This window comes from Chiloscyllium plagiosum, chromosome 4 (assembly GCF_004010195.1).
Source record: "Chiloscyllium plagiosum isolate BGI_BamShark_2017 chromosome 4, ASM401019v2, whole genome shotgun sequence".
Taxonomy (NCBI): domain Eukaryota; kingdom Metazoa; phylum Chordata; class Chondrichthyes; order Orectolobiformes; family Hemiscylliidae; genus Chiloscyllium; species Chiloscyllium plagiosum.
The window spans coordinates 22,610,121-22,625,699 of record NC_057713.1 but is presented as its reverse complement, the minus strand read 5'-3'; the positions used below and the strand labels follow the sequence as shown (position 1 = coordinate 22,625,699).

At 39.4% G+C, this 15,579-nt stretch overlaps 1 protein-coding gene across 9 annotated transcripts in view; it reads right to left on the bottom strand.

The window, feature by feature from the left end:
- The window catches only part of adgrb1a (adhesion G protein-coupled receptor B1a), a 585,075-nt gene that overhangs the window by 116,335 nt on the left and 453,161 nt on the right, over positions 1 to 15,579 (bottom strand). For all 9 annotated transcript variants that reach the window (XM_043687845.1, XM_043687847.1, XM_043687850.1 and 6 more), the window contains one exon: positions 9,786 to 9,855. In XM_043687845.1, coding sequence (XP_043543780.1) covers positions 9,786 to 9,855 — 70 coding nt within the window. The remainder of the gene's footprint in view (positions 1 to 9,785; positions 9,856 to 15,579) is intronic.

Sequence of the window (15,579 nt, the reverse complement as noted above, 5' to 3'; positions counted from 1 at the left end):
ACTACATAAATTATTTCAAATAACAAATTGAAATCTGTGAAATCTAAAGGGAAATCCTAACCTTAATAATGGATGTGTTTGGGTCAGGTGAAATGAAGAGACCTTAAAAGTCTTGAAAATGAACACAAATGATCTTCAAAACCAGCCACCTCCAGTGTGAAAGCAAGTAAGCCCAGAAAGCAGCCAACTTGCTCATAGGACACAGGTTGATCATTTAAATACTTAATCAGTCTATATGGCTCAGATTTTATATACTTTAAATCTAACCGAGAAGCTAAGGAAGGTCTGTTATATGAGAAACGTTTTCAAGCACTACTTGTGGGGCAGGTGAGATCACCAAGATCACCAGCTTTTCTCCAACCGTCAGACCTCACCCGATCACTACCCCTAATATCGGACCCACTCTACTGTAATCAACATCTCATGATTTCCCTCTGACAATCAAAAAAAAATCCATATTCATCCAGGCTCTCCTGCTGCAATTCCTCTTCACTTCCGACACTGATTTGTCTCCTGCCTCTTGAAATTACCTTCACTTCTACATTACAACCAGACTGTATTCTCCTGTCACATTGCTTGAAGACTGCCCTGATCTCCGCATCAACACTGAAGCCCTTATTTCAGCATTGCAAACTTAACTGCTCTGACTGCTGAAGCATTTCCAACCACCACAAAGACACACCCATCAATCAGGATGAATTCCTAGCCAAAATCCTGTTTCAAAGAGAAACATCCCCAAGGCAATGTGGGAGAATTTCTCTCCTTTCTCAGAATTTATGCTCCAGTCAATATAAGAGCCTTGACCTCTGAATGGCAAAATAACAATAAAAATGCTCAAAGCAGGATTCATTTGTTTCAGGAAAGACATTGCAAGTTAATTGTTTGAGATTGCGCTTCACATTCACACTGATAGATCAGTAAATCCATTTGTATGGCTAAATAGATTGAAGAGGACTGAAATCAATACTCAGAAATGCCAAACCATAATAAGGCACTGCAGAGTCCAAAGGGAGTCAAAATAATGGAGAGGCTAATAGATGCATTGTTATTTTTTTAATCATGAAACAAATTTGAGTTAGAAGAGATGTATGATTAGATGTAGAATTCTTCTCTGGTGAGAATGTAATGAGGGGAAAGCACTAGCGGAGATCTTATGGGTGGAAGTGAGAAACTATAAAGGAACTAAAATCACAATAGGTCTCATATATAGGCCAAAAGGGAAAATGTGAGGACTGCAGATGCTGGAGATCAGAGCTGAAAAATGTGTTGCTGGAAAAGCGCAGCAGGACAGGCAGCATTCAAGGAGCAGGGGACGACATTTCGGGCATAAGCCTGAAGAAGGGCTTATGCCCAAAAAGTCGATTCCCCTGCTCCTTGGATGCTGCCTGACCTGCTGCGCTTTTCCAGCAACACATTTTTCAGCTCATATATAGGCCACCTAGCAGTAGCTCAGAAGTGCAAGATTGTATAAATGCAGAAATTAGGCATCGATGTAACAAAGGCTGAGTAGTAATTGGAAACTTTAATCTTAACATAGACTGGGAGAGATGACAAGCATCAGTCTGAAAGGTTGTGAATTTCTAGACTGTGTCTGGGATAGTTTATGAGAACAATGTGTCTTGGATGAGAAAAGGCAACAAGCAATATGGGATCAAGTAATGAACAATGGGCCTGATTTAATTCATGTTTATGAGGAATTGTCAAATAGTGATCATAACAAGATCATGTTTCATGTAGCTTTTGTAAGAGACAAGAAAAGATCAATTACTAGAATTTTAAATTTGTGTAAGACAAACCTTTGTAGGATGAGTCAGAGACTGTCTACAGTAAACTGTGAAGCTCTGCTAATAAGTAAAACAACTAAGAGACAGTGGAGAATGTTCAAAGGAATGCTTAATGCTATTCAGAAGCAGTTTGTACCTGTGAGAAGAAAAAGCTCCACCTCAAACAAAGATACCTCAAACAAACAAACAAAGCCATGGACATGTAAGGAGGTTAGTGACAGCATAAAATTAAAAGAAAGGCATTACAAAAATGCAAAGAACAGGATAGATCTTACATATGGGACAAATACAAAGTCCAACAAAAAACCACAAAGCAGCTCGTAAGAAAGCTAAAAAGGACCATGAAAGGAAACTTGCAAAGGACATAAAAGACAGTAAGAAGAAATTTTATAGTTATATAAAGGGAAAGTGGATGGTTAAGAGGACTACTGGTCCATTGAAGGCCGAGAGTGGAGATGCTGTCAGTGGCCATGGGGAAATGACTGAAATGCTGAACAATTATTTGGCTTCAGTAGTTGCAGCAGGAAAGGAGGTTAGCTTGTCAGAAGTCCCAAACAAAAGAACAGACAGTCAGGGATAGGGTCTAAATAAAATGCGGAAATTAATGGAACTGAAAGAATAATAAATCTACAGAACCTGATGGTTTCTGTCCACGGGTGTTAAAGGAGGTAGGAGAACACACTACTAACATCTTAATCATAATCTTTCAGAGTTCCCTGAAGCAGAAAGTTGCTCACGTCACTCTGCTCTTTAAGTAGGATGACAGAGGGAAACAAGGGAATTACAGACCAGTTAGTCTGACGTCTGTAGTGAGGAAATTGCTAGAATCTAGAATCAAGGATAAGGCAATTGATCACCTTGAAAATCTTCAGTGAGTCAGGGCGAGTCAGCATGGACTTGGAGGGTAGGTTATGCCTGAAAACCCGAACAGAGAGTGTTTTGAAGAGGTGATGAAGGTGGTGGACAGACGTGAGACATAGGGTGTGGTTTATCTGGATTTCCAGAAGGCTGTTAGCTAAGGTGGAAGCCATAGAATTCAGGACAAATTACTAACACGGATAGGAAATTGGTGGAGTGGCTGAAAACAGAGTAAGAATAATTGTTAAATACTCAATTTGGCAGCACATGATTTGTCCTGATCTGCAGGGATCTGTCCTGAGACCTCAAAATTTTAAAATATTCATTAATGACTGTGATAATGTCGAATACGGTCATAAAAAGTCAAATCTCTAAATTTGCTGACAACCCAATATTGAGGAGCATTTGCTGGTGACAGTATAAAATTACAACAGGATAATGATAGACTAGGTGAATGGGTAAAGCTGGGGAGATGGATTTTAAAATATGCAAGTATGAGGTTATCTTTCTCGGGCCAACATAGAATAGATTGGGGTATTTTTTAGAAGACACAAAGTTAAATACAGCAGATGTCCAACAATCTTTGGAATTCAGGTGTATAGATCCTAAAATGCCACTAACAGGTGCAGAAAATATTGAAGGTGGCTAACGGAATGCTGGCCTTTATATCTTGGGTACTGGGAGAAGGTCAGGGCACCACACCTCTGAAAGGATGTTTCGGCCATGGAGGGAGCTCAACATAGGATTACAAGACTGACAGCTGGGCTTGAGGGGTTAATTTATGAGAAGAGATCAGGAAGTTAGTCCTTTAATATCTAGAATTTAGTAGTTTAAGGATGATCTAATCAAGGACTTGAGGAAATGAATATAGAAAGACAGGGTAGACAAGGTATTTCCACTGTTTGAAGAGTTCTAGAATCAGGAAACAAAGTCTAAAAATTAGGGCCAGGCCATTCAGGAAAGATGGTTAGAAACCAATTCTACATGTAAAGAACAGTACAGGTTTAGAACTCTCTTCCTCAAACGACAGTCAATGTTAGTTCAGTTGTTAAATTTAAATCTGAGATTAGAGACATTAAGCAGTTATTAAGCAAGGAGATCAAGAAATTTAGGTGAAAAGCAGGCATATTGAGTTAGGCCACAGGTCAGCTATGATGCTATTGAATGGATGAGCATGCTTGAGGGGCTGAATTGCCTACTCCTGTTCCTATTTTCCTATGAAATCAAGAGTTACAATCTGTTCTGCGCTGTTTCTCCATTACTTTTGTAACATCTTAATCTCACAGTCCAAATTAATTCAGTAGCGTGAAGTTTCTATATTTGCACAACACCAAAGAAGATTCACTTCAGAAAGTCAAGTCTAAATGACCTTCTAAAATTGTTTTGAATATTAATTAGCCCCTATTAACCACTCTGATGCTTAACATTAAAATTCAAATATGGAGTTTCATTCTTTAAGGCTTTTTCAATTGTTAGGAATGATTTGAATTCACTGAGTTTAACGCTTTTTGTCTCATCTCTCTCTCTCTCACAAACACAAACTTAATTCAGTCTCAATTTCCCTCCATGTCATAACTTACATTAAAGTTGTCCACTGTAAACCATACATTCTTCTCAGAAATTGCACTGTTCAGTTCACAAACCTGTAATTAGATTAATTAAGGAGATACACAATTGCTTGCCCTGTGCACTTGTGTCTCACATGTTCTGTCGAGGGAACAGCAATGTTTCCATTGCTCACATTTAGCACTGTGCCACTCAAAATGTTGTCCTTGTTGAGTGGACAGGGTTAAGCCTAACCGCATAGGTATTGCTTTTCTTAGGCAAAATGATATTGTGTTATCAGTAAAACACTAACCTATCTGTCCTGTTTTCTAATGTTGACAGACTTGTTGGCCTCCCTACAGGTTGAGTAGAACCGTATTATCAGGATTGTATATGAAATTTTAGTAGCGGCAATATTTGTCAATTTTTGATCCCTAACAAACTATTCGCGGTATTTAACTTTAGATTTATATCAAACTTTCATTCACGTTCAGGGTTCAATTTTCATTTGAGAGTGGATGCTATTGCATTTCCTATGTGGAAGAACTTCCAACTATATTTTGCTGGGAAGAAATCCAATTTTCTTCTGCATTACAGACCCCCACACTATTATCCTCTAGTCTTTGTTCCGATCAGGAAAGGCTAATGTGCAAAAACTCTAAAGATCCCTGCTGAAGTCGGGTTCCCCATTTTAAATGAAGTGAAAATCACATTTTCTCCAGCACACCATATTTGTCTGGCTGTGCAGAGTTTTAGCAGAAAGAGGGGGCTGCAGATGTTGGAGAGTTAGAGTCAAAAAGGGTGGTGCTGGAAAAGCACAGAATCCCTTACGCAGCACAACCCAGGTTTGCAAGTTTGCCCAAAATGGAAAATCTGCTGGGGAATGTGGAACATTCTGAAAAGGTGTAATTTTCTTTTCACACCTTCAAATATCCTTATTAGATTCTTTATCATATCGCATGCATGTTTTTAATATGGTGATTCATCATTGGGACCTCTTCTTTAAGGCAAGTTGACCCTTATAGTAACCAGTCTTGTGTGTATTGAAAACTATGAAATAGAGGAATAAGTTATTTGGTTCATCAGGTCTCCTCTGCCATTCAATGAAATTGCAGCTCACCTCATAATCCACTTTCTTGTCTTACTCCCAAAAGCCTTGATTCCCTTACAGGTTTACACTCTGCCAATCTCAGACTCTGATATACTTAATGATCCAGATCTCTGCAGTAAAAAAATTCCACAGATCCATTACTTTCCGAAAGTAGAAATTCCTCCTCATCTCTGACTTAAATGGGTATTCCCTCACTCTGAAACTCTGCCTCTGGGTCCTAGATTTGCCCACAAAGAGAAGCAACCTCTCTGCACCAACCCCATCAAATACCCTAAGAAACATATGTTTCAATAAGGTCTCTTCTCATTCTCCTAAACTCCAACGAGAACAAGTCCAGCCAACCTCTCTTCACAAAATAAAATCCCTCTATACTGCTATCAGCCTTGTGAGCCTTCTGTGGACTGCCTTTATTACCTGTATATCTTTCCTTAGATAAAGGGACCAATATATTTTTCACACTATTCCAACTCTGATCTGGCTAGTGCCTTGTATAGTTTTAACAGGATATCCCTATTTTTACATTCCATTCCCTTTGAAATAAAGGCCAACATTCTAGTTGCCTTCCTTATTACCTGATGTACCTGGATGTTAATTTGTTTTATATTTGTGTGGTTCATGCATTAGGACATCCAAATCCCTTTGTGTTGTAGTTTTCTACACTTTTCCCCACTAAGCTCTTCTATTCTTCCTGAAGTGTACAACTTCACAGTCTCCCATATTAAATTCCATCTGCCAGGTTTTCACACACTCACTAAACTTATCCAAATACCTCAAGACCTTTTATGACATTGCCACTACTTGGCTCCTAAGCTATTTTAGTGTCATCTGCAAACTTGGATATAATACATTTACTCTGTCAATAAAGTCATTAATAAATATTTTAAATAATTGTGGTTCCAGCACTGACTCCTATAGCACTCTACTAGTTACACATTGTCATCCTAAGCTGCTATCTTTATGCTAAATCTTTGGCTTCTACTTTTTGTGTATACAGGTGCACAATCCTTTATATGAAACACTTGGTACCAGCTGGTTTTCAGAATTTGAAATTTTCCAAATTTCGGAATAAGTGATAATTTGACGGTGAAACGTAAAAAAATTCTTACTGAAAAGCAGACTCACTGCAAGTACTATGAGCCCTGAGACAGAACTGAGGCCTACCAGTGCTAGGCCACACCTACCCCCCCCCCCCACATCTCATCTGAGTGACATGCATCGAGTGGGTGTGGAGTTAGGTTAACTGTTGCATGCCAAGCAACTTTGTTAATGAGAAAAAAAAACTTCACAAGAAAGCTTTTGGATTTCGAAGCTTTTCGGATTTTTGGATTTGGGATAAAGGGTTGTCTAACCGTACACAATGCTTTTCCAATAATGAAAGCAACAGAATGCAGTGAAAAAAAATACTACAAATAACCCTATCAGCCTGTCCTCCCATCTTTCACTCATCATTTACATGGCTTTGCCCAATAAAATTAGAATTGATTTTGACACTTGTGAGGCATCTAATGATCTCTTACTTTTGGTTTTGCCAGTTGAAAATAATCATCATTGCAAAGAAAATTTAACTATCTGCTCTTCTTACGTCAACAGACAAGAACTTTCCATTGAAATTGAGAAGCATCACCAGCAATAATTCTGCAAAATCCCACAAATCCACTGGCCAGATGTACACTCTAGTTTCAATGCCCTCTCTCAGGAAAGCATCCCCAGTGCCAAGGCACTGGTTACAGTCAACCAGCTGTGTTGGGTGGACGACATCATATGAATGCCTGACACAAGACTTCCCAAACTAGCTCTCTTCCCCAATCTTTGTCACAATGAGCAGACACCAAGGGGATAGAGGCATGCTTTGAGGACGCCTTCAAAATCTCTTTGAAAAATCGCATATCCCCATTGCCTTAACAATGCTCTCACTGAAGATGAAGCAACTATGAAGGTGCCAGCTACTGAGTGTCGTCTTTGATAGATCAAGATGGAGGCGAAGCATAAATAATGGAAAGAGTGTATGAAAACGAAGCATCCCACCCAACCACTTCAGCAAACATACCAATGGTAGGGTGCATACATCCAGCACTGGACTAATTAGTAACTTCTAGACATTCAACACAAGAATGAGAGAACGTGAAAGGAGTGTAAGACAGAGAGAGAAAGTGACAGAGAAGAGCATCTTCCCAGAAACAAATCTATTGGTTGGACAGCTGTGGCCATTGTGGATGCTTGGCTGAATTTCAAGTGTAATTGGATTTCAGCACATTATGTGTTCTATCCATTTGAGGATGAATATGTTGATGTAATTTATTGTTTGCTGATACAAGGTAATAAGATTACAACTATTTCAACTTTTATTCACATCCTAGAAACAATGATCTGAAGATTTTTATTACATGGGGAGAGCTCTCTCTCCACTGAAAGTTAATATGCATCTGCAGCAAGCATCTAGGACTGTCTTTATCACAAGAGGATTTGAGTACAAATGTAATATGTTTTGCTTTTAAAGTATAGATCCTTTGTAAAGCCACATGTGGATTATTGGTGCCTCTTTGGTTCCCTTGTACACCACTGAGTAAATGCAGCAAAAAAAATCACCAGATTGATTTCATGCAGTCATGGAATTGTTTCTTGAGAGAAAGCAAAATGAAACTGGCCCTGGGTTCTCTGCAGGTTAAAAGAATGTGAGGTGAGCTCATTGAAACTTACAAAATTCTTGAAGTGCTAGACAGTGCGGATACAGAAAGGATGTTTCTCGGGACTGTTGGAGACAGAAGCTATGGGAAGGCAATGGCCTTGTAGTATTATTACTGGACTGTTAATCCAGAGACCCAGAATATGTTCTGGGGACATGGGTTTGAACCCTTCCATGGCAAACAGTGGAATCCAAATTTGGTAAACATCTGGAATTAAAGAGTCTAGTGATAACCATGAATACATCGTTGATTGTTGGAAAAACCCATCTGGATTACTAATGTCCTTCAGGGAAGGAAGCTGCCATCCTTACCTGATCTGGCTTACATGTGACTCCAGACCCACAGCAATGAGGTTGACTCTTAACAGCCTGATGGGCAATAAATGCTACCTAGCCAATGATGCCCTCATCCTGTGAATGAATAATTTTTAAAAATCAGGAAACAGACTTATAATTTAAACCATTTAATGATTGCGGTGAAGAGGAATTTCTTCATTCAGAGGGGACAGAGTCTCTATCCCCAGAGGGTTATGCAAGCTCAGTCATTGAGTATGTTCAAGATAGAGATTAATAAATTTCTAGATACTAATGACATCAAGGAGTTTAAGGGTAGTGTGGAATAACAGTGTGAGGTGGATGAATGGTAGTGCGGGCTCGAGGTGCTGAATAGGCCACTCCTCAACCTACGTTCCAAGGAAAATAAAATGATCTTGTATGGAATTGGGTAGTGCATAAAGGGAGAGTGGCACTGGAAAATACATGGGGGTTGGGGGCACATGGAAATAACATGGGGTGACAGTGATCTGAGGGAACATGGAAGACAGTCCAGGGGGATACAGAGGTTACATGGAGCAGCACTGGCCAATCCAGCCTGCTTGCACTTCCCACCCAACCAAAAATACGAAGTGTAGGTCTCCATTTTAAAATTTGGGTTTGTGTGGACCAGATTTCTCCCAACACTGTGCAACTTGACCTGAGAATGCAAATCAGCACCCTAGTCTTCACACTGCTCTACATGGCAGCTTGCTGTAAGATTCCCACATTACAACAATGGCTTCATTGGCTGTGAAGTGCTTTAGGATGTCTTGAGGTCAGGAAAGGTGCTCCACAAAACCAAGGCTTTCTTTCCTATCAGTAAGTTTTTTTTTTCTCTAAAATAAATGCACATATATATGTGGCACAGAGAATACGAAGGTAACTAGTAATGAGTTTTAGGTATATGATGTGGCTTTTGAGAACTTCCAATCATTTTTAAACTGCATATGGATCACCATCACCAATTTTCAGAGCATTTTTCTGAGTGAGTAGTACATGTCTTCTTTCCAGTACAAGCCAACTATCACCCTTAAGCAAAGTGTACAATAAATATCTGAAACCTGTACAAGTGTTTTTTTCAATAGTACGCCACAACAGATACAGTATCATAATTGTTGTATTATAATAATGATTTTAGTTTTTAAACATTCAATAGAGCAAACATAAACAGTTATGTAATTAAATGATGAAGCATTAAACCACAAGAGGTAAAGAAAAAAAGCTAAATGAAAAAGTTACTGAACTTTGACTGAAGTTTCTCTCTGCAGTTCAAAACATGCCTGGTGCTAGACAAATGAATGATTAACACAAGCCTATGGTTGGCAATTTATGAGAGGTAGGAGCGGTCTGTGCCTAGTACTAACAACAAGTTTAACTCCTAGTGAACTGAAAGACTGTAATGATTCCCTTTGTAATAGAAATGACAGTAAAAGGGTGAGCATATATTTCCCAAACAAATCATTAAGCAAGAGTGCCATGGCCTACTCACTAGTTCACTGTTCCATATCCCTTTGATTTGGTAAATCCAACAGATGTTGCCACAACTAGGGCTGGAAGACCTAAAATAAATTAAAGGCAAAATAGGAATGTGCAAGTAATTTTCAAAAATACATCACTATACGGCAAAGCAACTCTCTTTAGATATACATTAAATGCAATATGCATGGTAATATAAGCAGTTTTCATCTTATCAAGGTAAATATTCCAACATTATTTTGAAGAATCACAAATGTTTTACAGTAGAAAAAGAGACATTTTGACCAATCATATACATGCTTGATTTTGCAAGATTAATCTGAAAGAGTTAAAACATTTGAAAAAAAAAATCTTGCAATGTTTTGCACTGCATTTGTACAACACAATTAGTTTTCAGGTTTTTACTGCATTATTCACACCCAAAGTTGATTTACTAGTTACTGATGGCAATTTGCAAGACTAGTGGTGAAACATGTGTGAGTTTTATCCTCACAGACGGGTTGGTAAATGATTTATTAAATGTAGCTTTTTCGTAAAAGACATTTCATAAATGAAAGAGAAACTAAGACTTCAGGTTTTTAATCAGCTGTGTACTCAGATTTCAAGGCAGATGGAAGCCAGTTAAAACCAGACACCATGCAGAGCCTTGGGTGAGCTGGGCAGTAGAGTGTAAGCTGGCTGTGGGTGGAGGTGGCAGAGAGGCAGTTTAAAATGTTGCCTGTGAAAACTGGAAGTAGGAACAGGGGTTGTGCAGCTGCTTCGGTTATTTTAAAGGGACTGATTAACGATAACTGGCCATTTCAGTGATGACCACAGCTATGAGAGATTGGTTGTTTTAGAACAGGCTTTGGAGAAGAAACAGTAGTTCAAGCCTGCATGGAAAAAGGAAGTGGAACTCTTCTTGACGTTCAGAGCAGGAGTAGGCTATTGGTCCCCATTGAGTCTGATCAGCCCTTCAACAAGATTAGGGCTGATGTGACTGTGACTTCAAGTCCACATTCCTACCTACTCCCAATAGCATTTCATCTACAGGTGAACTTCAACTATCCGGAGGACATGGGCGGGCAGTATTTCATTCAGTTAAATTGAATTCTGGATAATCGAATGCTGGATTACACAGTTTAGCTGAGCATCAGGACATTGCAATCTTGCTGGATAATTCGATACTCAGATAATTGAATGCCGGATAATCGAGGTTCCTCTGTACTTGCTTTCCAAGATATATTTCAAAAAAATGAAATCTCAAGCAATGGGCTCATTAAATAAATTTAGGGTTTTTTAGTTTGTTGGTCTCCATGTGTCAGCTTTCTGGCATTCAATGCTTCTATTGCAGGATGAGAATTGGGAAAATACATTTCTTAAAACCATTCCTTGGTGTTCCTTGGTGGATAAAACATGGAATTTTGATAAAGTAGGTTGTTGCCAATATTACAGAGCATTTGGGAAATACTCATTGGATTGAATGGTCTTTTAGTTTTCCAATTTTCCTTATAAGGCCATAAGAACATTAAGACTTAGTAACAACAGTAGCCTTTCGGTCCCTTGAGCCTGCTTTGGCATCAACAGAATCATGGCTAATGAGACATTCCTCACATCCAGTTTTCTGCCCTTTCCTTGTTACCCTTGATCCCCTAACAATAAATAATCCATCTATTTCAGCCTTCAACATCCACAAGGAATCTGCCCCCATAGCTGCTGTGTCAAGGTGTTTCAAAGATTTACAACCCTCTGAGAGAAGGATTTCTTCCTCATCTCAGTCTTCAATTGGCACCCCTTTACTGAGACTACATCCTTCGGTCCGTGACTCTCCCATAAATACACTCTCAGTATTTACCCTGCCAGTCCCTTTAAGAATCTTACATATTTCAATAAGATCACCTCCCATTCTTCTAAACTGCAGTGAGTAGATTCTCAACCTGTTTAGCCTCTGCTCAGAAGACAATCGTCTCATAAAAGGGATCATCTGAGTCGACCTTCTCTGAACTGCCTCTAAATGAAATATTTCCAAAATTAAGGGGGCCAAAACTGCTCTCAGTACTCCAGATGTGGACTCACCAGTATCTTGTACAGTTTTGGGAAAACTCCCCATCTCTTATAATCCAACCACTTTGAAAAAAGGGACAACATTCTGTTAGCCTTCCTATTATTTGCTGCAGTTGAATGCTAACTTCTTGTGTTTTATGCACAAGTATCCCGAAGTCTCTTTGTGTTAAGCTTTCTGCAGGTTTTCTCCATTTAAATAATTCTGTCCTTTTGTTCTCCCTTACATTATGAATTTTACTTTTTCCCACATTATATTCTATTTGCCTATCTTTGCTTGTTTACTTAATCTATCAATATCTCTCTATATACTGTATGGATCCTTGTAATGACCCGTGTTTCCATCTATTTTTCTGTCCTGTGCCAATTTGGCTGCAGTACACCCACCTCCTTCCTCTGTCACTTAAACATATTATAAATAATTGCAGTCCCAGTACGTATCCCTGTTGGACTTCACTGGTCACAAGTCATCAACCTGATAAAGAACCTCAATTCCATTGACTATTTCCTGCCCAATAGCCAATTCTCTATTTCTGCTAATATACTAGATTAGATTCCCTACAGTGCGGAAACAGGCCCTTTGGCCCACCAAGTCCACAACGACCCTCCGAAAAGTAATCCACCCAGACCCATTCCCCTACTCCCTACTAATGCACCTATCACTATGGGCAATTTAGCACGGCCAATTCACCTGGCCTGTGGGAGGAAACCGGAGCACACGGAGAAAACCCACACAGACACGGGTCCCTGGCGCTGCAAGGCAGCATTGCTAACCACTGAGCCACCGTGCCACCCTGCACTGTCGTAATCTTATGTCCTAACATTTTGAGAGATACCTTGTCAAATGACATTAAGTCCAAATACAACACACCGTTAAGTTCCCCTCTATCCACTCTGGTTGAGTCTTACTCAAAATTAGTCAAATACGATTTCCCTTTCATGAAGCCGTGCTGACTCTGCTTGAAATGCACATATCAATTTACTGAAGAAGCTTCACTATGTTATGTTCCATTCCAGTTTTGATAGAAATTAAGGTTGCATTGGGAGTTATAAAGGTTAAGCTAAATAATTGAACTAAGCTCCAGTGAGTTAAAGAAATTGTCAACAGTGGTGAATTTTCTTTTTCCTCTTGTCTTCTCTTTGTCTTCTGATCCGTGTTGGAAAGAGGGTACACCATAATCTGTGTGTGATGCTTCATACCTGATCGAAAGTAAATATGGGCAGCTATAGTATGCTGCAGGAATACTTCCTTAAGTAATGCAGGCTACTGAACTCAAGTTAAAAATGAACACATCAAAAACTAAAGTTGCTGAAAATCAGAAACAAAACCAGAAATAGCTGTAAAAACTGAGCAGGTCTGGCAGCATGTGTGGAGACTGGGCAACCGCTTTGTAGAACACCTGCATTCTGTCTGCAAAAATGACCTTGAACTTCCTGTTGTCTGCCACTACAACATGCCTCCATGTTCTCCAGATAATATCTCTATCTCAGGCTTGCTGCAGGGCTCCAGCAAAGCTCAGTGCAAGCTGGAAGAGCAGCACCTCATTTTCCGCTTGAGGACTCTGCAGTCTTCAGGACTCAATATTGAGTTCAATAATTTTAGGGCCTGAGCAACTTCTCCCATGTTCTTACCATGACTCCCTACACACCAGGCTTTGTCATTACATGGTCGTATTAGCAGCTACCGATTCTCCCACGCTGACCTATACCCATTCCTTCGTCTGCTGTTGTTCTCTCGCTCTGGGCCCCATCTTTACATATCATTTACTCCTGGCCCCCTGCCCCAAACCTATTTTCAACACATACACCAGCCTTTTCCTCGCTAAAATGAATTCTGAAGAAGGATCATTGGACCTGAAATGTGAACTCTGCTTTCTCTCTACAAATGCTACCAGAACTACTGTGCTTTTCCAGCAATTCATATTTCTGAGGCAATGAGCCCGTATTTGTGTCAGCCATTTCACTGTCCTCCTGTACTTTTGTAATTGAACAAACATGACAATAAAACCTAATTCTAATACATTTAACATTTAAACATCAGCAGCCTGCAGTAAGAAATCCTTCAAAAGTCAATAAAATGTGGCACAAAATCAGTCCTCTCCTCGTCACAACAGACAACCAGTTTTGTTTTTGTTCTGCTTGTCTCCAATACATAAATCTGGAATGCTGCATTTAAAAAAAGATACAGTACATGACAACAAAGCAGGAGTTACACAACCTTGAAAAAAAAGCAGAAATGATTATGTAATTGCAAAGATATGAAATTTTATAGAGGTTTTTCTTAAAAATCTAAAAGATCCAAAATCCCCATTACCTAATTTATAATCCCACTTGGAAACTGTAGCATTTTACAAAAGGGCATTTGATTTAAATGCAGGTATCAGCACAGAATGCAAACAGCTTAATCTATACATATTTTGATTAGATTCCCTACATGTGGAAACAAGCCACTTGCCCAACAACTCCACATGGATCCTCCGAAGAGTAACCCATCCAGACCCATTTCCCTCTGACTAATGCACCGAACACTATGGGCAATTTAGCATGACCAATTCACCGGACCTGCACATCTTTGGACTGTGGGAGGAAACCAGAGCACCCGGAGCAAACCCACGCAGACACATGGAGAATGTGCAAACTCCACACGGACAGTCACCCAAGGCTGATATCAATCCTGGGTCGCTGGTGCTATGAGGCAGCAGTGATAACCACCGAGTCACCTGTGGCTCCCTACATCAGAACTCTGCAATAATTGGAGAAAAAGGTGGACATGCACTGCATAATAGTCACTGCATTTTATAATAATGTTAATAATAATGACCTGCCAGCAACACATTTTAAATATCTAAAATAACTTTTGGCAATGCCAGCAATAAATCAAAACTGCATCTATGCAATGTTATTATTCATTTTAGAACTGCATTGGATGTTATTTAAAATTATTGTATAATAATGTGGAATAATTTATCATAATTTGAGAAACAACAAAGTACACAGAACATTGATGTCCAATGAGATATTGCTTTGTATTTAAACTAGCACCATTTTTATGTCCTTTTTCCTTTATTGCTCCTTGTCACAACTGAGGAACAATTTTGTTGCAGCCTTAAGGGAAGTGCACTTAATTTATTATCTTTAAGAACATATCTATTCAGAATTTTCAAGATTCAGAAAGAATCTGAAAGCTGAACACTCAGTGTTGAAACAAATTTTTCAAACTTTTTCAAATCTAAATTTAAGAGATTAAATTTGTCACAACGCACTAGGTCCGTCGGTCCAAAATGCCTCAGGATTAGTTCTTGACATTTAATTATTTCAGCAGAATCTTTTGCTGCATGGTTCAGTACTTGTAGGTAGTGATGCTCCAAAATGAAAGTGTGCAGTATGTTCTGTGCTTTCTAAGGAGGTTTTTGAAGACCCCCAAATGAGGATCAGAAGACAATGTTGACTGAACAATGACTGCAATTTTGTTGAATTGCCCAATCAGCAGCGAGGCAGTGGACTGAAGTGTCCAAGTAGAAGGCTTTCCAGTTGATAAGCAATAGCAGAATGCTTTTGTCGATGAGTGACAGATAGAGTCACTCCTTAGGACTATGCCCTGCCAAGTTTCAAAACTTAAAATGAACAAAACTCTCAAAAGCCGTTATGCTGGAGGTTACGAGAGAGAACCCTCCACAGAGTTGCCTCCAGCTGAAGCTGAATACAGGCAAAGAACAGCCGATAAGCTTGCCTGGACCCTGCTGCACCTAGAGTCTGCCTTCAAGGGG